At 37.1% G+C, this 27,110-nt stretch overlaps 1 protein-coding gene across 3 annotated transcripts in view; it reads right to left on the reverse strand.

The window, feature by feature from the left end:
• Positions 1-27,110, reverse strand: part of SLC38A6 (solute carrier family 38 member 6) — a 65,504-nt gene that overhangs the window by 9,055 nt on the left and 29,339 nt on the right. For 2 of the 3 annotated variants that reach the window (XM_059694280.1, XM_059694297.1), the window contains exons 6-12: positions 18,996-19,074; positions 9,881-9,963; positions 9,339-9,397; positions 5,102-5,167; positions 4,822-4,875; positions 808-887; positions 360-460 (exon numbers count right to left, since the gene is read on the reverse strand). In XM_059694280.1, coding sequence (XP_059550263.1) covers positions 360-460; positions 808-887; positions 4,822-4,875; positions 5,102-5,167; positions 9,339-9,397; positions 9,881-9,963; positions 18,996-19,074 — 522 coding nt within the window. The remainder of the gene's footprint in view (positions 1-359; positions 461-807; positions 888-4,821; positions 4,876-5,101; positions 5,168-9,338; positions 9,398-9,880; positions 9,964-18,995; positions 19,075-27,110) is intronic. The other variant, XM_059694289.1, reaches the window with a different exon arrangement.

Consider the following 27,110-nt stretch of genomic DNA (forward strand, 5'->3'; position numbering starts at 1 on the left):
CATTATTGTACATTTTTTCTTGTAGAAAGACATTAATCCTGAGGTTTTATTCAGGTGTTTAAGAAAATTTTCATATAAAGTTATTAATCCCGAACCTGATTCTTTATAAGAGAAAGAAAATCAATTCTTTAGGCCCATAGAGCCACACAGTACTGCAGTGAATTCTAGTACCCTGAATAAATTAGCTTACTAATGAAAGGCAGAAACAAAGTTCAGATTCAAGTGTGAGATCAACTAGAGCAGCGGTCACCAACCTTTTGGACCCCATGGACCACCAGTGGTCCACGGACCACCGGTTGGCAACCACTGAACGAGAGGACAATCTATTTTTTTCACCTACAATTAAATGATATACTTACCATAAAAAGTGAGGTACCCAAAGAGTGCCGATATAAAATAAATGAGAAAACTTAAAGCAATTGCTGTATTGGTTACATTCTGCATTCTTTTCTTTGAAGGGCTAAAAGACAAAAATGGCAAAAGTAGAATCAGTGAAATGATTTATATCTATAGAAATACTCTCCCAAGCTAAACATAAGGGTTCCTTAATCATTTAAGACCTAGTTCATTAGTGATTATACACTAGAATTCCTGATTTAAAATTGCCGCACAAAGATTATGCTTTCAGGAAACATTCTCAATTTGAACAAAACTAACTCTCAGTTGTTTCATTTTGTTTTAAACTAACACTTAGAATCCAGTGATGGGAAGAAAGAATTCATAGAGGAGAATGTCATTCAACCTGAAAGGCCTAGAAGTAAAAGATCATATTTAATACATTTAAAAGAATCCAGGATCCTATGGTACCTGTGAAGTTCACAGTATATGGGCAATACCGAGGTATGGCAGAGAAATGAAAAAGCCATGGTTGGTATCGCATAAGCACTCTGAAAAGAAAAAAAGGACAAAATTACTAAATGCTACTCTGTTGAAACCACTACTTCATTCGACAATACGCTTAGTTCTTTTTTTTTTTTTTTAATATATTTTATTGATTTTTTACAGAGAGGAAGGGAGAGGGATAGAGAGCCAGAAACATCGATGAGAGAGAAACATCGATCAGCCGCCTCCTGCACCCCCCCTCCCCCCCACCAGGGATGTGCCCGCAACCAAGGCACATACCCTTGACCGGAATCGAACCCGGGACCCTTCAGCCCGCAGGCCGATGCTCAATCCACTGAGCCAAACCAGTTAGGGCAATAAGCTTAGTTCTTAAAAAAAAAAAATCAATTTGGTTACATTCACTTCATTTTTCATAAATTGTCTCTATAAAATAAGATTGTGGTTTTTTGTTTTGTTTTGTTTTGTTTTAAGAGAGACACAATTATGGTCATCAGCAAATCTTTTTTCTGGTAGATGGAATGCCTGTACTAACCAGATATTTCTTGCCTGGCTTCTATACCATGTTACTTTTACTACAACTGCTGTTGCTCGTGTATCATTCTGGGTAAGATAAAAATGACTTATGTGAAATAAGTAATATTTAGGTAAGATTCAAAATAATAACATTTAGAAATAATCTTAATTCTTGGAGAACCAAGATGGCGGCATAGGTTAACACCGGAGTTTGCTGCTTTGAACAACTACTTCAAAAGTGAAACTAAAAGACGGAACGGACATCACCGAGAACCACAGGAACGCTGGCTGAGTGGAAGTCCTACAACTAGGAGGAAAGAGAAACGCATACGGACACTCAGAGGAGGCGCAGTGCTGAAGTCAAATTCTGAGGTGCGGAGTGCGAGGAGCCGGCTGGCGGCAGAGGGCGCGGTTGGCGTTTTCAATCGGGAGGGAGTCGCAGACTCTGAGCTCCAGATACAGGCGAGTCTTTAGGGACCCAGACTCAAACGGGAGAAGCAGGACTGCCTGGCTTCGGTCAGAGCGAGTGCAGCTTTCTCTCCCAGCTTTGCAGCGGGTGCTGGGACTCAGAGAGGCAGAGCCCCTGGGGACAGGACTGAGAGCCGCCATAACTGCTCTCTCCGGCCCACCCTGTTGATCCTGTGCGACCCGCCCTGCCCAAGCCCTGCACAGAGGCATTTGCCGGATAGCCTCAGGCAAAGACTAGATTAGCACCTCCCTAGAGGACAGAAGTTCTCTCACTGCTGACACAACTGATTCTCATAGCCACTTGGCCTGGAGGTCAAACCCTCCCTGGTATTAGCTACAACAATCAAGGTTTAACTATAAGACTGCGAACAAAGACCACTAGGGGGTGCACCAAGGAAGCATAACAAAATGCGGAGACAAAGAAACAGGACAAAATTGTCAATGGAAGATATAGAGTTCAGAACCACACTTTTAAGGTCTCTCAAGAACTGTTTAGAAGCCGCCGATAAACTTAATGAGATCTACAAGAAAACTAATGAGACCCTCGATGTTATATTGGGGAACCAACTAGAAATTAAGCATACATGGACTGAAATAACGAATATTATACAGACGCCCGACAGCAGACCAGAGGAGCGCAAGAATCAAGTCAATGATTTGAAATGCGAGAAAGCAAAAAACACCCAACCGGAAAAGCAAAATGAAAAAAGAATCCAAAAATGCGAGGATAGTGTAAGGAGCCTCTGGGACAGCTTCAAGCGTACCAACATCAGAATTATAGGGGTGCCAGAAGATGAGAGAGAGCAAGATATTGAAAACCTATTTGAAGAAATAATGACAGAAAACTTCCCCCACCTGGTGAAAGAAATGGACTTACAGGTCCAGGAAGCGCAGAGAACCCCAAACAAAAGGAATCCAAAGAGGACCACACCAAGACACATCATAATTAAAATGCCAAGAGCAAAAGATAAAGAGAGAATCTTAAAAACAGCAAGAGAAAGAAACTCAGTTACCTACAAGGGAATACCCATACGACTGTCAGCTGATTTCTCAACAGAAACTTTGCAGGCCAGGAGGGAGTGGCAAGAAATATTCAAAGTGATGAATACCAAGAACCTACAACCAAGATTACTTTACCCAGCAAAGCTATCATTCAGAATTGAAGGTCAGATAAAGAGCTTCACAGATAAGGAAAAGCTAAAGGAGTTCATCACCACCAAACCAGGATTATATGAAATGCTGAAAGGTATCCTTTAAGAAGAGGAAGAGGAAGAAAAAGGTAAAGATACAAATTATGAACAACAAATATGCATCTATCAACAAGTGAATCTAAGAATCAAGTGAATAAATAATCTGATGAACAGAATGAACTGGTGATTATAATAGAATCAGGGACATAGAAAGGGAATGGACTGACTATTCTTGGGGGGGAAAGAGGTGTGGGAGATGCAGGAAGAGACTGGACAAAAATCGTGCACCTATGGATGAGGACAGTGGGTGGGGAGTGAGGGCGGAGGGTGGGGTGGGAACTGGGAGGAGGGGAGTTATGGGGGGGAAAAAAGAGGAACAAATAAAGAATAAAAAAAAAATTCTAATGTATGCATTAGAAAATTCAAATACAGCTTTCTTCTGTAAGCAGGAATAATCATTAATGCTTTTGAACCTGCTTTTACCAACTCAATCCAAGGTAATATCACCAATTTAATCTAAGGGAATATTGCAAATATTACTCACACCTCAGCATCTTTGCCTATGTTCTCTTTCAATGGGAATGAACATGATTTATTCTAGACAGGCAAATTTTTGGAGATCCACTGGAATACACAAATATAACTTTTAAAAAAATTAGAATATTTAAGAGCCAGAGGTCATTACAAAGCAAACAAAAGTTACCAGCTAAATGAAAATACTGTCTCTACAAAATGATGGTGATGATTTACTTTCTTTTCTCTACTCTAAAATCATTTTCCCCTTACCAACTTCAGGCTCTTCAGCAAAAGAAGTTCCAGATGACTGAAGACCTATCTTGGGACATAATGCCTCCTCAAATATTTGAAGCGAATTGAGAGGAAGGAAAGCTGTAGTGTTTCCTGAGACTGGATTAGGGGAATGAGACTTTAATTCACAAACTCTCTTTCATATATTGCTCAATTTCCTGGCTTGTCAATTACCCTACCTAGATCTTTAAGGCACACAAGATGTGGTAACCTCCCTTGGAGGGCCAGAGAGACATTTCTCATGTAAAAATTGCGGATAAAAGGGAAGTTCTGCATGGAGGAGTCACTGCACTGAAATAGTACACTGACAAGTTGTACATGAGTGGAGGGTTTCTAGCATCTGGAACCTGCATTTCAGCAGAATCTAAAAGTGTAGATTAAAAAACAACTTACAGCCACAGGGAAGTCTAAGCTCTTCCAGAATGCTAGAGATCACCTTCTCCCCAGTAGGTGCCAAGGGCTCCTGCAGGCATTGTCAGTATCGGAGGCTCTCAGAGAAGGCAAGGGGCCCTGGTTTTCCAGTCTCCACTAAAGGCATCGTAAATTTCAACTGTGGAATGTCTGCCAGAAGACATACTGGCAGTGCTCAGTTGCTGGTCCAATGATGAGGCTGTTTAGCTGCAGACCAAGGTTTTACTCACGAGGGAGGAGTTTTTATATAATTGGCTATTTAGCTTTACAAGTCCAGAGGGCAACAGGAAGTCTGTATCCACAGAGGACCTTACTGGCCAGACCAGACTTTTAGTAAATCTGTTCTTTTAGGCAGTTGCCCATTTAAAACAGGCTCCATTTAAAGGCATGCCAAAAAAAGGTGGCTGTTTCATAATAGGCCACCCTGTGTTAAATAATATTATTCTTCTGGTAGGCAACCCTATACTTAGCACTTTCATGAAAATTAATTAGTTACAGGTACAAAGACCTAAGAGACCCTGTTACACAAATCTCTTAAAACTTGAAATGTGAAAAATCAACCAAAAGTATCTGTTAATAACTTACACACCTCTTTGGAGAAATGAAAGAGCTTTGGTTTACAATCATCTGTAGCATTTGAAATCTGTTTAAGAGGATTGAGGGGGAAAAAGAGAAACCAACAGTCATTAAAAGTCAGAAAGCATCAACAAACATGATGAATTTATTATAACTAGGCTTTCAAATAAAAACATTTCAAAATAAAGTTCCAAAATGCAAACTAGTCATTACTTTTCCATTAGGGGAAAAAAAGTATATTAGCCTGATTTTTTCTTTTTAGCTTAAAATAAAAAGAAAATATAAAATATTACCTGGAAGTACTGCTCTATACAATTTAATGTCAGAGGACAAGGGATGGACCATTTTTTAATGACTATCTGTAAGAATAAGTAGAATCAACAATCAGATTATTTCTTCTAAAATTCATGAAAAGAAATTATTTCAAATAGGTCAGCATTATTTCAATTAATCTAACACCATGCCAAACCATATGCTAGCCAACAGAAGATTCTTGGATCCTTTAATTTTCCCTTAGGGTGGGGCCGCCTACGGTGGGGGTGAGGTTGGGAGCTGCCTATCTGTGTAGTGGGGATCTCCCCCATTAAAGACTCAGAGTACTCTCAAGTAAACTTTCAAAACTCCAATAGCATCAAGGCATTTAAAAAAGTGCAACTTAAAATGGGAACACAATGTTTTTAGTGACAATGGTACAAGAATACAGTTATTTGTGGACCTGGCATCGGTGGCAGATGAAGAAATAGTAACAGCTGTTTTAGAAATGGCCACAGGCAGAAGTGAGTAGAGACCTTATGCAAAGGGTGAACTTGGAGATTTCTGATATATAAGTACTATCCCTCCTTGCTTTTTTCAAACTTATATTACTTTCAGTGAATGTGGAAAAAAACTGGCTAAGAATAAAAGCACAGAGCTAGGGAATTCCAGCTGTTAAAATTTAAATTTAAAAAATAAAAATAAAAAATTAGGAGGGATGCCAATTTCCAGAAATAATCCATAAAAAATGTTTCATAATTTTACTTTTCTTTCTTTCTTTCTTTCTTTTTCCCCCCTCAGGATTTTACTCTTAATTGTGGCCATCCTGTTCCTAGACCTAAGGTTGTGGTTGTGTCAACATTGCCATTGTTGCCCTTGTTTCAGGGCACATAATTACTCTGTAAATATTTGCTCTAGGCTGAAACCCAGCATACAAAGGGGCAAGGGAGAATAAAGGAAGCGTTTGTCCTTTGCAGGAGACCAATAAGTAAATGCTGCTCCTATTCCTATTCCTATTTGGTATTTATCTAGCTTTGGATTTAAACTAATTCAACCAAGATTTTATATAGTGATAAAACAAATCTAAGGAAAACATATACCTTTAGGATTAAGTTAATGAGTAAACTAAAGAATGACTCTTAATTAAAACCCTCCCCAAGGGGGTGGGAGGGGGAGAAATATAAGGGTAAACTAGGAAAATTGCTTTGACATTTCCAGATATGTTTTCCATATGTAATAAAAATGAATGGTCAACTTACCAAGAGAGAAGAAAAAAATCAAAAGCAACAATCTCACCATCTTTTTCTTGGTATGTTTAAAAGGGTAAGGATGGGTGGGGTAGAAGCTAGCCTCTTTAGCCTTGCTCCAGTGGCGGTGATGGCAGCAACAACCATCATGGTGCATTTGCTGTGTACCAGTACTGCAATAAGTTGATGCGTGAGCTACCTCATTTACTTTCTCAGCTGTTATCACGAGGCTTGCAATTCAAAATATTGAAAGCAATGCTCCAAAATGCAATATAATCACTATTTTTTCATTAATTAGAAAATATCATTAGCAACCTGATTTTACATTAATATAAAATTAGTTACTAGAGCTAATATCTCTGCAGAGATCCATCCCAACCCCAGGCCTGCGCAGTGGGCTGGGGTTGTTAGAAGTGATGTCCTACACACCAGAAGTGAGGACAGGAATGGGGAATTACCCAGCAGCCAAGAGTGACAGGCAGTCCTTGCTCAGCGAAGACAGAACATGGTCAGAAGATAATCCCAGGAGTTAGAAAGGCAGGGAAAAGATGACTAAGTATTTAAAATACTTTCCATTGCACAACAATACTTTCACTCGTCTCCCAGTCTTCCCCATCTTTCAATGCTCAGCTCATTTATTTCCTCCCACATCCTTCTATACTCTAGCTCTCAGTGATCTTTAACTCTTGCAATTCTTACTCTGAAGCAAATAAATCAATCCTTATGTATTGCCTATACTGTTCTCTATCTACTTGTTTTCTAATAAATTTATCTCATCTACACAATTGACTGACCCAGAGAGCTGTGTCCAGGTTAAACTCCCACATGCCTAACACAGTGCTCAGCAGAAGGAAAGCATCTGACTAAAATCCTTTCGAATAGTTCACTATTTTGATTTATTGCTTATTAAAATATTTCTTAGAATACTAATCTATACTCCAGACAGAACTTTTAGAAAGACTGCAAATACATTTGTGTTCTAAAATGGACCAAAAAAGGTAATCCATCTGGTTACTGTCATTCTAAGCCACTGCTAAAATAAATATTTTTAAAATTTTTAGGTATTTCAGAGGGAGCAAAATTTTGTTAAAATTTTTATGAAAAATATGGATGTGGGACAACAGATAAAATTATAGGTTTTGATCTGCTTTTTTGAAGAGTGTAATTTAAGAGGGTAAGTGTTTTCTTGATTTTTTATAGTGTAATATAAATGGTATACAGATTTGCAAACACATACAGACAAAAACAATTAATGAAAAATTGGCATCTTTTAAAAATTTGGGGGGAATTATATACATGTGCCTTTTCCCTAACCACTATGTATCCAAAACTTAATACTTAGAGACTCTAAAATAAATATGCCAATTAAAAAGGGTATTTCTTAAAAAATACAGTGTCTTCATCATCCCATTGTAGACCAAATTGTAATTGTGCTCACAAGTAAAAATCTGAGCAGATGGTTTATAAAGCAGTACAGTAAATGCAGAATAAGGGTATTTTTCCGTATGACTGCTACAGTAGAAATCTGCATTGAATTAAAGAGTATCTGCAATGACAAATGAGTACTGTGAAAACTATGTACAACAGACATATCATATGAATACATTTCACCTGCTTCAAACTACTGGCTAGAAAAATCAAACGAATCCTACTGATGAAAAGTTTGGAATGCCAATCATCTGCGAGGGAAAATTCATTGTTATCTATGCTAATTCTCTCTTAATATCCATATGTTTATTTGCATACACAGGCTACTCCTAACCACGTAGATGCTTCTCAACAATCAAATTAAGATGAAAATATTTATTGTTTCCCTCTTCATTGTGGGGTCTAAAAAGTGTGTGTTCATGGATGCTAACTAAATTTATTGTGGTAATCATTTTACAATATATGTAAGTCAAGACATTATGCTGGGCATCTTAAATTTATACAGTGCTGTATGCAATTATATCTCACTATAACTGAAAGAAAAAGTCTAAAAGAAAGTGTATGTTCAATTCACTTACTTGTAAGATATAAATCATACAATTTGAGGGGGGAAGACAATTTTGATAAGTTCAACAAATGATTAAATGTAAACACTATTAAGTATTTTGGTTTTAAGAGCATTCGTTAAAGTATAATTGTTTCTGTACACAGAAACCAGCGTCACTTCCACTCTTTAAAATAATCTGAAGTTGTTTTATCTTTGTGTCCCCGAAGATCAGTTTCAACTAAGTTAAATGCATCTTAGATTGTTTGACCGCACGGAAATCTGGCTATGCAATATGATTTAACAACTGATGTATTATCTTGCTCTTTTGGGTGGCATTTTTCTTTTATTCATTTCTCATTAGTAAGGGAGAGTTTAATGAAGCTTATGATTTTAAAAGTTTAATCAAGTCATTTAAGGATGTATCTTTTAAAAAGATTATTTTATAAATAGTAAGTTTACCATCTAATATTTTTCCTAATTTTTAAATATAAGAAAAAAAGTATTACACAAGTGAAAGAAAATTTCTTTGCAGTAGTACTTTTATGAGAACCTAACTATGCTGAATAAACCAGACCAGATACAATTCAGACACCCCAGTTCTTACTAAACCTCAACAGTTAAGCCCCAGAAGCTCTTGTGTCATTAATGGAACAAAGTTTCATAATTTAGATAACTAGTATCAAACCATTTTACAGATTAGAACCAGCTTGATTCTCATAATTGAATACTCCCAACACACACACAGTATTGTACAGAAATAAAGTGATTCCACAACCTACACAAAGAATTACACTCCATCTAAGTTTTTAACAGAATGGTATGCTCTCCTTTCTAATTAACCACAAGTGATACTGAACTTGAAATGCTGGTCCAGCCATGCCTCTTTAAAATAGATAAAATGGAGGAAATAATTTTGTGAAACAAAAGTGCTTTGATTAACACACTGAAATAAAATGGGATACCTCCCCAAAACAGAGTTAAAAGAAAAAAAGGCATTAAGACAATGAGTTCAGTTTTAGTGAGGAGATAAGCAATACACTATTATTTTAAACTTACCACAAGAGCAAAGAACACCATAAAGAAAAATGATAAACTACTTGTGTAGCCAAGAAAGCCTGTAAAATAACAGTAAAAATAAAAAACAATTTATAAGGAAAATGATCCCAATGTACAGCTAAAGCTATACATCTTGGGCATGTTTTCTATTACAGTGCTTGGTATCTGGGGCTTAGGACTGAGAATAACAACATTCCAACTATCTGTCACAGATCATTTATGTAGCTCTGTACGGCAGAATTGGAACTGGCTTACCACTAATGGTACACTGTAAGGAAAGGCTGCCCTTTAATGTTCCACTGTAAAGATTTTATTTTAGTGGGGCAGACAAAATACTACTGCAAACCAAGTAATAGGTTAACTAGACAGGGCTGAAGGCTGAACAACCTAAAATAAGTCCAAGTTCAAAACTATGCACAACCACCACCCTTCTGCTAAAAATGTGGTACTGTGAACTTCCAAAGCCCCAAAGCCCCTTACTATTATTTTATTTCTTTTTACTTTATTTTAAATAAATAATGTTCTCTTCAACAAAGACTTACCTATTTTAGGAAGAAGAGCAAGAGGAAACACAATGACAACACAAATGATTATTAGTAGTGTTTGTTCATCAAGATACCAAGACCTATTAGAAAAAAAAAATAGTTCTATTTTAGGCGCAGTACTCCAGTGTTTGTGTACACACACACACACACACACACACACACACACACATTTACAAAAAACCTACTTCCTTTTGTTAAGATATGTTCTTGTGGGATCCTAATATTATTATTAATGAATTTACATTAAGAAATGTATCAAAATAATGAGATGCCATTTCAAAGTACCAAATTAGCAAATAATTAAAAAAAATAAGATAGGCAATGTTGGTGAGGAGTAATGAGTGTACAAAACTGGTGAAAATAATAATAAATATTGGAAACAAACACCTAATACCATGACAATTTAAAAATAAATTATGGAACTATGGGATACTCATAAAAGATGACTTCATAGATATAATAATATAATGAATATTCAGTAAACATAATAAATATTTACAGCATGATTATAATTTTGAGGAAAAATACAGATTCATTAAAAATGGAAAGGAATTGCAATAAATCAATAGACATTATCTCTAGGCGGTAGAATAATGGGTAATTTTTCTTCTTTATAGTTTATATTTTTCAAAATTTCAGGAAAGGACATGGATTACCAGAAAAAAAGTATTAAAATTTTCATATTAAGTCATTAGAATGTTGAATTAGAAAAGGTAGGTTAAAAAGTGGGATGGTATATTTAATTATTTTTAAAAGTGGATGCACATTTTTTAAAAATCAGAAGGATATACTCAAAATACAAAAAGTAGATATTTCTGTGTGGTAACAATATGAGCAATTTTATTTTCTCCTTGTTTGCATATATGTTCTTTTAATTTTTCAATATAAAATGTCTTACAGAAGTTTTAAAAAGTTAGACGAATTTCCCAAGACTTTAATACTAGAGACTTTAATATGTAAAGGACAAACAACTTATGAAATAAGTACACCTAGTAAATACACATGAAGAAAAATCCAATGCAATTAAAGAAATAATGAGGCTGTTGAAATTAAACTAGTAAATTTATTTTTAAAATGTATTTTTGTTGATTTCAGGGAGGAAGAGAGAGATAGAAACAACAATGAGAGAAAATTGGCAGTCTCCTGCACACCCCACACTGGGATTAAACCCACAACCCAGGCATGTGGTCTGGCCAGGAATCGAACTGTGACCTCCAGGTTCATAGATGAATGCTCTACCACTGAGCCACACTGGCTGGGCACTAAAATTATTTTAAACATAAAATTTGAGGATGTAGCATAATTGGTCCTTCATATGTTGCCAGTGACTTTGTCAATCTAGTACTATCTCCTGGAAAAACATTGATAATATGTAGCAAGAACAAAGCAAATGTGCTAATTTATTCTCAAAAATAATCTTAAATATATAGAATTCTATGTGCATGAAGCTATGAATACATCATTATAGTATTAAAAAGCTGGGGGAAATCCTATATATCCAACAATAGAAAAATATCGATAACAGCATACTCAATGGGATATTAAGCAGCTTTTTAAAAAAGACAATTTAGTAGCCCGGCCGATGTGGCTGCTCAATGGTTGAACATCGACCTATGAATCAGGAGGTCACAGTTCAATTCCCACTCACAAAAATTAACTCAAAATAGATAAATGACTTAAGTGTAAGATCTGAAACCATAAAACTTCTAGAAGAAAGCATAGAGGGAAAGCTCCTTGATGTCTTAGCAACAATTTTTTGGATATGACACCAGAAGCACAAACAACAAAAGCAAAATTAAGTGGGACTACATCGAACTAAAAACCTATATAGCAAAAGAAACAACAAAATGAAGAGCGATCTACAGAATGGGAGAAAATATTTGCAAACCATATATCTGACAAGGAATTAATATCCAAAACATATAAAGAACTCATACAATTCAATTACAAAAATAAAAATAAAAAACCATCTGATTTAAAAATGGGCAGAAAAAAATGAACATTTTTCCAAAGACATACCAATAGCCAATGGGTACATAAAAAGGTGTTCAACATCACTAATCATCAGGGAAATAAGAATCAAAACAATAAGACAACACTTCACACCTGTTAGAACAGGAATCATCAAAAAGACAAGAGATAATTGTTGGCCAGGATGTGGAGAAAAGGGACCCTGTGTACTGTTGGTGGGATTGTAAATTGGTTCAGCCACTATGGAAAATATGGAAGCGCCTCAAAAAACTAAAAATTGAACTACCATATGATCCCACAATCCCACTTCTGGGCACATATCCAAAGGAAATGAAAAGATATCTGCACTCCCATGTTTATTGCAGCATTATTCACAACAGCCAAGATATGGAAACAGCCTAAGTGTCTGTCAATGGATGATGGATAAAGAAGATGTGATATATATAATGAAATATTATTGAGCCAGGAGAAAGAAGGAAACCTATTATTTGTGACAACATGGATGGACCTTAGGGACATTATACTAAGATGAGTAAGAAAGAAAAAGACAAATATTGTGTATCACTTATATGTGGAATCTAAAACATCCTAAACTCATAGAAACAGAGAAGAACGGTGATTCCTAGAGGCTGGGGGTTAGGGGAACCAAGGAGATGTTGGTCAAAGGGTACAAACTTGCAGTTAGAGATGAGTAAGTTCTGGGGGTCTAATGCACAACACTATGATTACAGTTAACAGTACTGCATTATGTACTTAAAAGCTGCTAAGAGGCTAACTCTTAAATGTTCTCACCACAAAACACAATGATAATGATGTGACATGATGGAGGCATTAAATAACACCACTGTGGTAATCATATCTATACTAATAAAAGGGTAATATGCTAATTAGACCAGACATCCTTCTGGACAAAGCCATGGTGGCGGGGGCCGAGGCAGAGGCGGTTAGGGGCAATCATGCCAGCAGGGGAGAAAAGTTAGGGGCAACCAGACCGGCAGGGGAGGGCAGTTGGGGGCACCAGGCTGGCAGAGGAGGGCAGTTGGGGGCGACCAGGGCACCAGGGGAGGGCAGCTGGGGGCAACCAGGCCGGCAGGGGAGGGTAGTTGGTGGCGACGAGGCCGGCAAGGGAGGGCAGTTAGGGGCAATCAGGCAGGCAGGCAGAGGCGGTTAAGGGCGATCAGGCAGGCAGGCAGGTGAATGGTTAGGAACCAGCGGTCCTGAATTGTGAGAGGGATGTCTGACTGCTGGTTTAAACAGGGGTCCCAGATTGGAGAGGGTGCAGGCTGGGCTAAGGGACCCCAACTGTGCACAAATTTCATGCACCGGGCCTCTGGTCTATATAATAAAAGGGTAATATGCAAATAGACAAAACAACCAATCAAAGCGTAATATGCTAAGGCTGCTCAACCACTCGCTATGATGTGCACTGACCACCAGGGGGCAGAAAGTCAATTGGTCGACCAGTTGCTATGACGTGCACTGATCACCAGGGGGCAGATGCTCTGACCAGTAGGTTAACTTGCTGCTGGGGTCCAGCTGATCGGAACTGAGTGAGATGGGCCTGACATGCCCTGGAGCCCTCCCATGGTCCCTCCCTAGCTCGATCGTGCACCGGTGAGGTCCTTCAGCCTGACCTGCACACTCTCGCAATCCAGGACCCCTCAGGGGATGTTGGAGAGCCGGTTTCAGCCTGATCCCACACACCACTCCCCTTGGGAGGGTGCCAGGTGCAAGGCTCATGGCTGGTGAGCGCTGCTGCCGCAGTGTGAGCCTCTCGCAATCGGGACTGATTGGGCACGAGCCTGCGGCAGGCACAGTGGGGCCAGGATGAGCAGGAACGGCAGTAGGAGCTGCAGGCAGCGTTGGACTCAGGGTTTCAGCCTGATCCCTCCAGGCCACCCAGAGGGACTCCACCCATGCACGAATTCATGCACCAGGCCTCTACTTGCAATATATAATTGTATAAAATCAACACACTGTATACTTTAAACTTACACAATGTTACATATCAATTTATCTCAATTAAGAATGAATCAATGGCCGAAACCGGTTTGGCTCAGTGGATAGAGCGTCGGCCTGCAGACTGAAGGGTCCCGGGTTCGATTCCGGTCAAGGGCATGTGCCTGGGTTGCGGGCACATCCCCAGTGGAAGATGTGCAGGAGGCAGCTGATCGATGTTTCTCTCTCATCGATGTTTCTAACTCTCTGTCTCTCTCCCTTCCTCTCTGTAAAAAATCAATAAAATATATTAAAAAAAAAAAAAGAATGAATCAATGAAAGAAAGAAAATAGGAGAAAAGGTGTTCCTCTGCATGGTTTCAACCCCTAGCTTCTAACATAGACTTCATGATTCATTCACTGTGTCTCTTTTTACACCCTGATTTATGAGGAAGTCCTCTCTATGTATCTTTAATGGGTACTACTGGGTGCTGACAACTTCCTCTTTCATAGGACTGGAAAAGGAGCAATAGCAGAAATAGCACTGTGAAGCCTGGCCAGTGTGGCTCAGTGGTTTGACGACCTATGAACTAGTGGGTCCCAGTTTGATTCCTGATCAGGGCACATGCCTGGGTTTCAGGCTTGATCCCCAGTGTGTGTGGGGTGCGGGGGGGAGGAGGGGGAGGTGTGCAGGAAGCAGCCAATTGATGATTCCCTCTCATCATTGATGTTTCTATCTCTCTCCTTCTCCCTGCCTCTCTGAAATCAATAAAAATAAAAAATAGCACTGTGAACATAATTTTCCCTTCTCCACCCTAATTCATGTCTTTAGAAAATGCAAGTGCCAGAAACTAAAGCCTATGTACACGTATTTCTATGTCTAATGGACTTGAAGCTGTGCTCTCTGCATTTTCATTCACATGCCCCTCAATTCCTGGTATGCAGGAGGTCCTAAGAGAGGACACATATTAACAATACAAATGATACCTGGCACATTCATCTTCTCGCCACTCTTAAATAGGTAGTATCAGAGTGGAAACTTCAAAATATCCCTCACTGAAGAACACCTGGCAACTGAACTTCTTAAGCTGGCAAAGAGCTCAGAGCTCTGGGCCTGAAATCTCCTTCGTCTGGGACTCAATCAGGCCTGGACAGTGGCAGCGCCGGGAGGAGAGGCCAGAGCAGCACCAAGGCAGATCCCGCGGTTAGTCCTGCGGCCCCTGCCGTCAGGAGGGCAGGGCAGCGAAGGGAGCACCTTAATCCTCAGGATCAGACTCTGTTCTGTTGCATAAAGGAGCACTTCGGAATCCTGAACTTTATAATTTATACCATTATATTATACTGTATAATGTTATACTATTTCACATCACAATTTCACTCATCATAGAAGCCACATGACTGCCCACAGCACTGAACTGAGGTCTGAGATAACTTCACCCCTCCCAGCAGTAACTCAGAATCAGTCACAGCACCTCACAGATCACCTAGCTCAACAACTTCATCTCATATGTCATTAGAATCAGCAAACGGATGATGCTGATCTTAGGGATAGAGTAATGGAAATACTCCCTACTCTTGAGGAGTCACTTTGAGTTTATTGTGTTTTCCAGATATTGCTTCATTCTTCTCAACATTGTGCTTCCTTTATTCACCTCTTTACCAGATTGACTTCAAATTCCTAATGTAAAAAACTGTATTCAAAATATAATTTCTCTATCCCTGCTTGGCTGCTGGTTATTAATTATTTCTTACCTTTATTAAGTTATATTAATAATGCTAACAATAAAGGCAATACAGTAATGCTCAGTAAAGTTAGTTTACATTTTACATGCATGTCAGTCAACTGAATTTTCTTTCCAAGGGATATTGCCAAAGAACAGAAGTGATTAAACGTATAAAATACAAACCAGTGAAAAGAAATCTCAAAAAGCACACATTAAATAAATATATTTTATAAATCAAGATTTTAGATTTACCCAATCTTAAATCTGAGAGGGAGAACAAAGAATTATCTAACAGAACTCCTGTTTTCCTACTGTGATATATAAATATACTTTCTCTTTAAGCTAACAGAATTAGAGTAAAAAGTTTTATACCTCCTGGAAAACTTGTTTGATCTGTGGATTTAATCCTGTATGATAAAAATGTTCCAACTATGAAATATAGAGTATAAATCCTAAACTATATTTCAAATGCTTTGGCATGCAGACTTTTTCCCCCCATATTTTAATGAAAACCAGATTTATTTATAAGTTGCTTTAATTTCATTCTCGAATGGAATGGAACAAGAGTATCATATGTTCTGAATTAGGATCTGACTCACATCCCATATCAATTTTGTAACTCAAATGCAAGACAACTTAATTGTGTCAATCATATTCCCCTGACAAGATCATTAAATGTTAACAGAGAGCTTCCACATTTTAACAGACATAGATTTTTAAAATAGAAACTATTCTATGAAAAATATAGATGTCTCATAATAGTTTGGTATAAGTATTATAGCTTCTGACTTCTAAAAGTAATTTTTGAAAGTGGAATATTATGAACATAAAGTTTCTTTTTAATAACATCTTTGTAAAGGTTTATGTTTCACAAAGGTACATCACATCTCACAGACAACCCAGAAAATAAGCTCACTTAAAAGATCTTAACTGCAAGTCACTGTAAGTCAAACTCTAAAATAAAAGCATGTCAATATCATATTGATCTCATAGAAGAAATAGTGCTATGTAACTCTATCCAGAAATAAACTACCCTAGATAGTTAAGTTACCATATCATTTGTTTCTTAATTACTTACAGCTTTAAGCTTTAAAGACTAATGATTTATCTGCATGCTAACCAATATAATTAGTTGTATTAATTTTTTCAAAAATTTGAAACCCAAAATAAGCAAATATATATTAGATTTTAAACATTAAAGCTGTTAAATACTCAATTTTAAAACATCATAACAGAGATTATGAAAATTGGACACAGTATTTTGAAGTATATAATTTAAAAAGTTCATGTCTGACATGTAAAAGTAACATTTTTATCAATTTTCTATTAATATAAGTGAGATGGGAGTTAATTTTTATTTTTTTAAACAAGCCAGAAAAAAAAATTAAATGGCAACTGATTTAAACTGAAGCTATGGTAAAAGTACCACTTTTAGAGAAAGAAGACCTACGTTTTAATATCAGTTCTGTCATATACTACCTTAATTCTATACGTATTTTTATTCTTCCTCTTTGCACAAACACATATAACAATAAAAAACTGTGAATATACCCGGCTGGTGTGGCTCAGTGGTTGAGCTTCAACCTATAAACCAGGAGGTCCCAGTTTGATTCCCAGTCAGGGCACATACCCGGGTTGCAGGCTCAATTCCCAGTAGGAGGCATGTAGAAGGCAGCCAATCAATGATTCTCTCTCATCATTGATATTTCTATCTCTCTCTCTCTCTCTCTCTGAAATAAATAAAAAACATTTTTTAAAATGTGTACAGAAGTGACCCAATTCAGGACCAAGGAAAAGAAAGAAAACACATGTATGACAACTATCAGGATTAACATTCAAATTTGACTCTGACCTTCCTGGCAAGCAGAGCAAATAAGAAAAAAATCATCTTTAATATAGTCACTATTGAAATTTCTTTTCTTCTAATTCTGCATATTTACACTATGCTATCAACTTACAAAAGCACATATACGTACAATATTTTATTTGATTTTCCCAACAACTTTTTTAAGAAGGCAATATAGTACTGCCAGTATTATAGCAAATGAAGAAACCTAAGTCTTTTATGGTGAAAATAAGTTAAATTAATTTCCTGAGGCTTCTTAATATGAAATGGGTAGGACACACACCTCCTTATTCTTGGTTTAACATTCTTCATTTTACCTCATATTGCCTAGAGTTCTTAGCCCTGACTTATAAAAGAAATTTATCACATAGTACTTTTTGAGTAATAAAAGTTGTCTGCAATATTTTTACTGCAAGTACAAAAGTGATTTCCACATAGCTATTTATTATGGGAATTATTTATCAAAGTAAGATCATAAAAATTAAAAGTAACTGTATAAAGCTGTAGATAAAAAAAGATACTGGTGAGCATCAAATGTGATAATGAATGAGGAAACCTTGTGAACTAATAAAGTACTATATTAAGGCATAATATTTCTGATAATGAAACATCATTAAGAACTTTTTTCAACCACATTTTCTTGACAGTTCTTAGTTAGATGTAAAATATACCATACTTTTTATTAACCAATGTCACCCCAATAAATTTGATGAAAAAATAAAGCATACTTTCCTTATAAATACGTATTTACAGTTATCTAAGAATTCTTTCATATAAGCCAAGTTGTAAAAGCTAAAAACTACATTTTGAAAACTTGCTCTTTAATCCAGATCAAGTTCAAATATTAGAGCAAAACAACCAAATACTTAAATCTAAAAGTCTGACAGGTTGTTGTTGTTGTTTATAAATTATGTAAAATAACTTGATGGCAAAACAATGTATTCTTTTTTAAGTTTATCTTTCTCAAAATTTCTTGTTCTATGTAGTGAAAGGAAAAGTATAATTAATTTGTTTTTTCCCCTATAAAAAGAAATGAGTCAACAGTCTTTAGAGCACAGTGTTTTTAAAATAAGGAGAAAGGGGGTATGATGTAGTTTAGTACTGTTAATAACACTGTTAAAAAACAATCTTTGAAAATAATTTTTTAAATCATGCTTTATAATAGGAATCTCACATAAGTATGGCTGTAACTTTATCAATATGATTTATCTTTATCATGATAGCTGGCTGAAAAGTGACAGTGGTTTTATCCACTCCATTCTTTGCTGGCCTTTACTATCAGTACTTTTAGTCTTTTTCTCCATTCCCCCATCACAATCTTGCATATCCCCAGAAATTTCTCCTTTACCCTTCTCTAAGATCTAGCTCAAACCTGTCCTGCCCTATCCCACCCTCACAGACTGTAAGGGTTACATCTGGCCTTTCAAAGGGCTCATGGCTCAGTGCTTCATACATACTGGATCACCAATGAACGTCTGCTGAGTGTTTTCTCCTCCATGACTGCTCTGCCCCTGCCCTGCCTAATCTGTAAGTGTCTTGTGGGCAGGGACTACATTTGTTTTACTTCCCACTAGCTTAATAAATACTTACTGAACTAGTAAATAAGTGGACATATGTGAAGTATTTTTTCTTACCCACTATAGTCTCCAGACAAAAATTCTGAAATAGCTGCAGGAAGCTCTGTCTTAATAATTAAAAGATAAGATGACATAGCTGCAAAAAGAACAAAAAGAATTCCTGTTAGAATTCTATCATCTTTAAGATTCTATCACTTAAAGAAAAATGTATCCAGAAACACAGGTATCTATTAGGGATATGTGGAAGATTAACTTATACTGCACTGTCCTCAAAGATACACACACACACACACACACACACACACACACACACACACACACACACACATGGAGAGAGAGATCTATATACTGGGAATGCAGATAAATAACTCTGTAGAGAACAATAATTGTAAATTCATTAAGTATCCTTTGCTTACATTTCAAGTTCAAGGCAAATAATTAAGCTTAAATGCTTAAGTACATAGAAACCCAGGTGATCTGGAGTCAAAATTAGTTTCACAGAGAAATAATCTCTTTCCCCCATAGGTTAAGTATATATTGAGAAAGAGCCCTGACCAGTGTGCCTCAGTGGTTGAAGTGTCAGTCCGCGCACTGAAGGGTCATGGGTTCGATTCCAGGTCAAGGGCATGTACCTGGATTGCAGGATCCCGGCCCTGGTTGGGTGGGTGCGGGAGTCAACCAATTGATGTGTCTCCCTCACATTGATGTTTCTCTCTCTTTCTCTTCCTCCCTCCCTTCCACTTGCTCATAAAAAAAAAAAAGGAAAAAAAAGAAAAGGAAGAAAAAAGAGCCAACAAGAATATGTCCATGAAGAATAAAGAGTGTACATTAATTTTATTATTTATATACTAGAGGCCCAGTGCATGATTAAATCGTGCATGTGTAGGGTCCCCTAGGCCTCGCCTGCCATCAGGGCCATGTCCGCTGCCCCGCGACTCTGCAGATGCTGCTGGTGCCCTGCGAAGCTCCATGGACACTGCCAGGGCCCCCCCAATGCTCTGCCGACGCTGCTGGCACCCGGGGGCGGGGTATGCGGGGGACAGCGTGGAGGGAGGGCCCGAGAGGTGCACCATGCACCTTCTGATGACTGGTCGTTTGGTCGTTACAGCGTTAAGGCCCCTGGCCTTTTATAATATAGCTATTTCAGGAAACACTTCACTTTCTCCCTAAACCTACAAAAACTAAGAACACAAATGAATGCCAGGCCTTCATGGCAAAAATCTGGGGGGAAGTTGATTAAAAGGTTCAAATAGTTTAAGAAGAAGAATATATATTTCTCAATCAACATATTTAAAAGTACTGAACTCCTGAACAATTATTATAATGCTGTGTGATCACTTAACCCTGGAGGGGAAAAAAGGACTCTATACTACTTTGTGTATAAATTTATATGAAATAGGCAATAATTACACACACAAACATACACTCAATTTTTTAAGTAAAATAACATGTACCTATGGCAAAGTAAAATTTGGAACAGTTAAGTAAGTAACCACTTCTTTGTAATGAAAATGTACATATACACCTTTTCCCAGTTTATGACCATTTGTTTTCTCCGGCAGAAGGACAGCTGTTGAAGTACAGCTTTTTCCAGGCAGCAGTACAGTACATTTCTTCAGACTCTCCTTTACTTATGAGATTGTACAAGAAAAAGTGTTCTATATTGCTTACACTCTCATAAGGAAACACTTGCTATTAATCTGGTACAGAAGGAAGGTTTAATTTTTTCCACTCAAGGATTTGAGGTCTCTGTTTATAATACTTTATCTATTCCAAAGAATCATACACATATGGTGTGATAATAAAAATCATGAACGGAATTTTCTGAAACTGGCCTAGAGCTACTTAAATATATCTTGCCAGGAAAAAAAAAAAACCAAAAAACCTTGAAAACAAGGAATGCAGACTTCCTACACAATGTAATTTATTATCTGCCCATCAGTCTTTCTTGCTTGGATTAATCCAACACTCCATGGATTTCTAAAGTTTCAGACATTCATCTATTTCAGTAATTTTCTTTTATTTCTTTTAGATCTTTAGCTGTAAAAAGCTTCAATGAATATGAGATCATATTTCTTTCTAATATACAATCTGTCATTCTTCCCAGAATTTCTATTAGCCTCTGGCTAATCATTTGATCACTTTTATCCTCTGTTGTAGCTTTAACTCTTTGGTTTTCAAATGGGTGTCCTATTTCATTAGAATCCAGTCTGAAGAATCACGTATATTTCAAGAAATATAAACATTTCTCTCTCAAAAAATATCTCAGCATACAAGATATAAATATATGATAAGACAAGCAAAATACTGCTTCTTAGAGACTGCTGGTGCTTGTTTTAAGAGCTACAGAACCACAGAACTCATGACTAAGCAAGTAAAACAAAGAAAGACACTATACTTTCCACTAAATTATTTTTTTTAACTACAAGTAAACTTTCATGCAAGGACTAGCACCTTAATATATATAACACAGAAAGGAAACAAGAATATACATTAAGTTAGGAAATACATCTTCATTAGATTCACATGAAAAGAACTATCAGCTCAGTAAAGTAAACTGGAAAAAATTTTACTAGTAAAGATATGATATCAATAAGAAAGTTCACATATCCATTGATTTTTAACCAAAAGGTTCACTCGATCAAAAAGCTGCCTGTCACACCTTTTGTCTCATGTCTTCTATTAATGGCATAAGGAAGTGTTTAAAGACATCTTAGAGACAGGTCATAAGCAAGAATTTGTAAGTGATATTTGCTGACATTGATACATAGCATACACTCCTAATACAAGACACACCGATATTGTAATCTAAATTAATAGCTGTAACAGGGTCATCCATAAGTGCCATGGTTATAGTTAAGTGGTTCTGGCCTACACACTACCAAAGCCAGAATTAGTGCTAGAAGACATACCTTGATGACAGGTATTCAACCATTACAAATCATTTCGTTTCACCACATTAACTAAATAGGTATTCTTTTCTCATTCATTTTAAACATAACTAATAGAATTCATTTCATGGAAACTATCCTGGGAAGAAAATTCAAAAAATCTGTGAACCTAATCAAAACACAGAAGTTGAAAGTATTCTTTAAAAACCATGTGGGAAAAGCAACTCTTATATTAAGAAATGACTAAAATAGGGTAAAATTTGATTAGGCCATAGCAAGTGGAAAGGTATTAATATTGGTTGTCTAATCATAAAGAGAAACACATGAGTTGGCAGCATGGAGGTTGAGGGGAGCGACGTCCAAAACAGAGTAAAGGGGAAAGGGAGAAATGTGAGGACAGCAGACATTTTTGGTTTGGGGTGCCTAGTGTATGCCTGACTGTGTTCTCAGTGATCTCTAAGTTATTTCCTCGCTTAACCTTCACCATAGACCTGAAACGCAGATATTATTTATTTCACAGACGAAGAAATGAAGGCACAAAGGAGTAACTTGCCCAAGCTAGGGATGGTGGGAGAAGCCAGTCTGGCTTGAGAAACTTGCACTTAACTACTCTGCTATGGGAAAGTGCGCGCACCAAGTGAAGAAATCCACCACAGCAAAGAAAAAGAAAGTCTATCAAGAGAACCACTCCCCAGGGCTGTTCTTTTTTCTTTTATCATCAGCACTTATGCCGGGGTCCAGCCCCAGCAGGTCCAGGGGTTCCCAAAGGCGTAGACGGAGTCGGCGAAGAAGGAATGACACGGGGACAGCGTTCAGTTGATCAGCAGCCTAGCCAGGATCTCTAGCCCGGATCTCCAGAGAGGTTCTGCTTCGGATCTCCAGCGAGGTTCTGTAGCCATGTTCCCTCGCTAGGTTCTCCAGCCAGGTTCTGTCCAGGTTCTCCAGTCAGGTTCAGTGTCCAGGTTCCAGTCAGGTTCTCCTGCCAATCTCTGTAGTCAGGTTCAGTCCAGGATCCCTTGCCATGTTCTCCCGCTAGGCTCTGTCTCTAGGCTCCAAAGCCAGTCCCTCTCCAGGATCCTCCGGCATGCTCTCTCCAGCGAAGCTCTTCTGTCTCTAGGCTCCGTGTAGGTTCTGTCTTCTTGATTCTGTTCTAAGTTCTGCGTCTTTCTGTCTTGTTACAACTGTATTTATACCAGTTGATTCAATCCTATCAATCTCTATTACAAAGGTTAGGGCGTTTCTTATCTCCATTCCAGGGAGAAAAGATTATGTAGTTTAAGCATGATTGTTCGTAGTTAAAGGGATTAATTACCTGCCTGACACCCAGTTGAGGGGCTTTATTCCCTCCCTAACTTCAGGGGAAAATCCCTACCTGGGGATTCAACCCTTCTCGGAGAGGTGACCTTGGCTAAAACACAGCGCCAAGAAGGTGAGCAAACATATCAAGAACCGTATGCCATATATGCCAGGTCCCTTGAAACAGCAAGGATGGACCGGCTCCCGGCACACTTACAATAAATTGTGTCTGAATGTTGTGTTTAACATTTGGGTTCAAAGAAATTAAAGAATTTAAACAACATAGAAAATTAATTAGAACTTTACTAGTAAGATCACTTATAATGTTCATTTCACATTGAAATGTATTTTCAGCATAATTCATTTCATTTTTGTGAGCTGGTTTAGTGAAGTAATTAGCACAAGATTCCTCAGACAAGCTAATGAGTTTCATGGTAGGACTCTACCTAATAGGACACTATGGATAGAACTCTGCCACTATGATTCTACTGTATCAACAATTATTGTTATAGTTCAGAAAAGGAAGTTTCCTATTTCACATGTCTGAGATATAAACACTATTAACACTATATTGAAATTTAAAAAAATTAAAATGAAAACCAACCCCTCTTCCCGCAAACTTTGTACTCTTATGGGACTATTTTTCCCAGGACTCCTTTATATATATATATATATATATATATATATATATATATATATATATATATATATATATATATATATATATACACACACACACACACACACACACACACACACACATACATACAAAAGGCCTCAGTTGGAGTTTGGGTCTAAGAAATCATTAGTTTACAAAAATAATTACCTTTTTGTTAAACACTTAAAATACACATATGAAGATAAAATTACACATAGCTATTTTTAAAACAGAATTAGGTTTTCAGCTTGGAGGAAGTTCAGCAACTTCTTAAAGGATTAGTCAGCCAGCCCTAAACAGATGTACTATGGGAGGAAATAATAACTTTGCTTATGTCTAAAAGAGGTTCAATTTTACTTCAAACATGTTTTTAGTCACAGATTGCAACTAGTTTATTATATTCAACATGTCTTTCTTATTAACCAGGTGTTTCTATTAAATGTTCAAATACCACTGAAAATCTATCCCTACTCAAAATAGTACACAAACACAATCTCTTTTTTAAAAAGGACTTTTTAAAAAATGCTGATGATGTATCTTTCCTCAATTGTTTTTTTTAAATATTTTTAATTGATTTTAGAGAGAATAAGGGAGAGGGAGAGAGAGAGAAACATCTATGTGAGAGAGAAATATCAATCAGTTGCCTTCTGCGCATGCACCCTGATGGGGATGGAACCTGCAACCTGGTATGTGCCCTGACTGGGAGTCAGACCAGTGACCCTTCAGTGCACAAGACTCCTGACGCTCAACCAACTGAGCCATATCAGCCAAGGCAAGGATTTTTTTTTTTTTTAAACCCTGACAGCAATGTCATTTCCCTAATTTGTGTACAAATGAAAATCACAATATATGGAGGAACTTTTCCCCCCATAACCCTAAAAAATTTATAACTTTGTTTTACCATTATCAAGATCTTAAATTTGAATAAAAAGTGACCAGAATATTCACTATTCTAAACCCCTATAAATAAAAATTAGCACTAAGAAATGCATTATTATTAAACCTTTTTAAAGTGACATGTTACCAGTAAATATTGCTACAGGAAGTACTTGTGCAAAAGACTCCTTCCAAATTTCCTCTCTCTCCCCTAAGTGCTTCCTAGAATTTCTGAACAATATTGAGGCTCAATAAAGCTGCAGTTTGACTACAGATGATGTTACCAGCAGATGGCATTGTAACAGCGCACCCAATCCTTGTTTCCCATGAGACAATACAAACTAGTACATCTAAAAAACTTCACTATCTTACCAAAAGAAAAAAAGGAAAAAAAAAGACCAAATAGTTTCAGAATTATCTAATATTAAATCATAAATTTGAAAAACACTGAGAATTTAAAATGTTTATAGTTCTCAACTGAAAATGACCTTATTTATACCTGTCTGTTTATGAATGAGATTTAGTAACTAGGCTGCCTGAGGAATAAAAGGGCTGCTGAGTTTCTCTTAAAACTTAGATTCCCAAACTGAGGTGTTAATTGAGGCCGCTAGAATAAGGTTAGTGGGATTCGTGCCAGACTAGAGAAGCTGGGTCACTCTACCTATTTCAGGAGGTCTCGGTAAGACTATTAATGCTTAGGGTTTTCCTTTCACAACATGTAGCAGTAATTCAACCTTTAATCTCCTTTAAAGGTTTGGGGTTTTAGAGAACTAAGGAAAGAATATGCTATCCATAGTGGTCCTTCACATTTTTAAGAGCAAAATAAGAATTTAACATATGCCTAGGAGCCACTCACCTTTCCACATTTTGAGTTGGGCAAGATATGAAACCAGTAATAACATCAATTAACTTTTATCACATACTTGTAAGAGTTCATAGTTAATAGACTTTCTCTAGCTTGACTAACGATGATTTGGGGTTTACCGTTTGATTTGCAGGGATATTTTAGCCTTCTGGGTGGTCTATCTCAGGAGTTCAAATGAATTGAAACCATGTAACTACTTACCTTGGTTCTTAAGAAAAGAACTTCATTATGCAACACAGTTAGAGGAACTATGTGGAAAGCACCTATACTTATTTGCTATTACAGTTCTTAATCCTTTTACTAAATTCAAACTCTAAGCCAGAGTTCTCTTGCCCATAACAGCATTAAATATGAAAACTTCCAGGCGCTTTTCCGACTATGTGTCCCAACAGCAATGACTCTCGGCAAACACCACTCAGGCTCCTGAGGAAATGGGCAGCTTTGGGGGCTATCTCTGGCTCTAGCCTATTTCAGGCCCCTAATTCTTTAGTGCTGGGAAGAGATCAGGAATTGCTTTTCAGTAGTATTTTACTATATGGCTCTCCATTTTCCAAAGGCAAGGGTTCCAATAACCTTAGAATAAAAGCCCTAAGTTTAGTGAGTCACATTTTTTTCTATCATAAAGTTTAGAGATTATTCAAAACCAGATTTTTTCCACAAAATTTGTTAGGACACATTAGTGCCCAATAACATACTTGGTGCCTGATTGATCTTGGGGGAAACAAGATTTTCTGTGAAGTTCTGAAAGTAGATTCTTTCCTAAAGAAACTATATGTTCACTAATATATTCTGCGGTCTTCTCTTCCCAGTTGATCAACACTCTTTTCCTCCTAAAGGAGTATCACGCCAGGTAAATGACTTTTCCTTCTTGTCTTCCATGTCTTATGCCTTCCTTCCTTCCTATAATGAGTCTTACTTACTAAATGCCTACTATGTGCTAGATACTAAGGATGTAAGTCAATGAGCAAGTTACCTAGAGTTATGGAATCTGGAGATGTAGGGAATAAACTGGGTCTTCATTTTGCTGGTAAGGGTCTTTCTGTTCCATTTACCTCATAGATTCATCCGGGGCATAGAATCCCAAGAAAACTGAGACATGTTTAAATGTTACAAAGAATAAAAGAGTCAAGCAGCATTAATCTAAGACATAATTACCTAATCTGAAAACAGATTTCAAAATACCTTATTTTCTATTTCACATAAGAGCTAACTCTCCTCAATACATTTGACCTTTTAATGTTTAAATAATTCTAAATTACAAATCATTCAATGGGCTTTCAGGTCTCTTTATATCATTTATATAATATATAAAATTGTCTCTTTGAGGCACAATCTTAGGCTTTTAAGTAGAACTTTTTTTTTAACTGTCTCATTCACTCAACAAATATTATTTATTGAGTTCCTTTACCAGAAACTAGGTCAGGTTATGAAAACACATAGTTCCTGTCCCCAAGGAGATTTTAAAATCCTCGACATTTAATCTTTTCACAGCTTTTCAAACATTTACTATATCATAGCAGAAAGAATTAAGGCTTTAGAATAGACAGACAGAGTGGGGTTTGAGTCCTGGCTTGATTAAGGGGTAA

Source organism: Myotis daubentonii, chromosome 1, assembly GCF_963259705.1.
Source record: "Myotis daubentonii chromosome 1, mMyoDau2.1, whole genome shotgun sequence".
Classification (NCBI taxonomy): Eukaryota; Metazoa; Chordata; class Mammalia; order Chiroptera; family Vespertilionidae; genus Myotis; species Myotis daubentonii.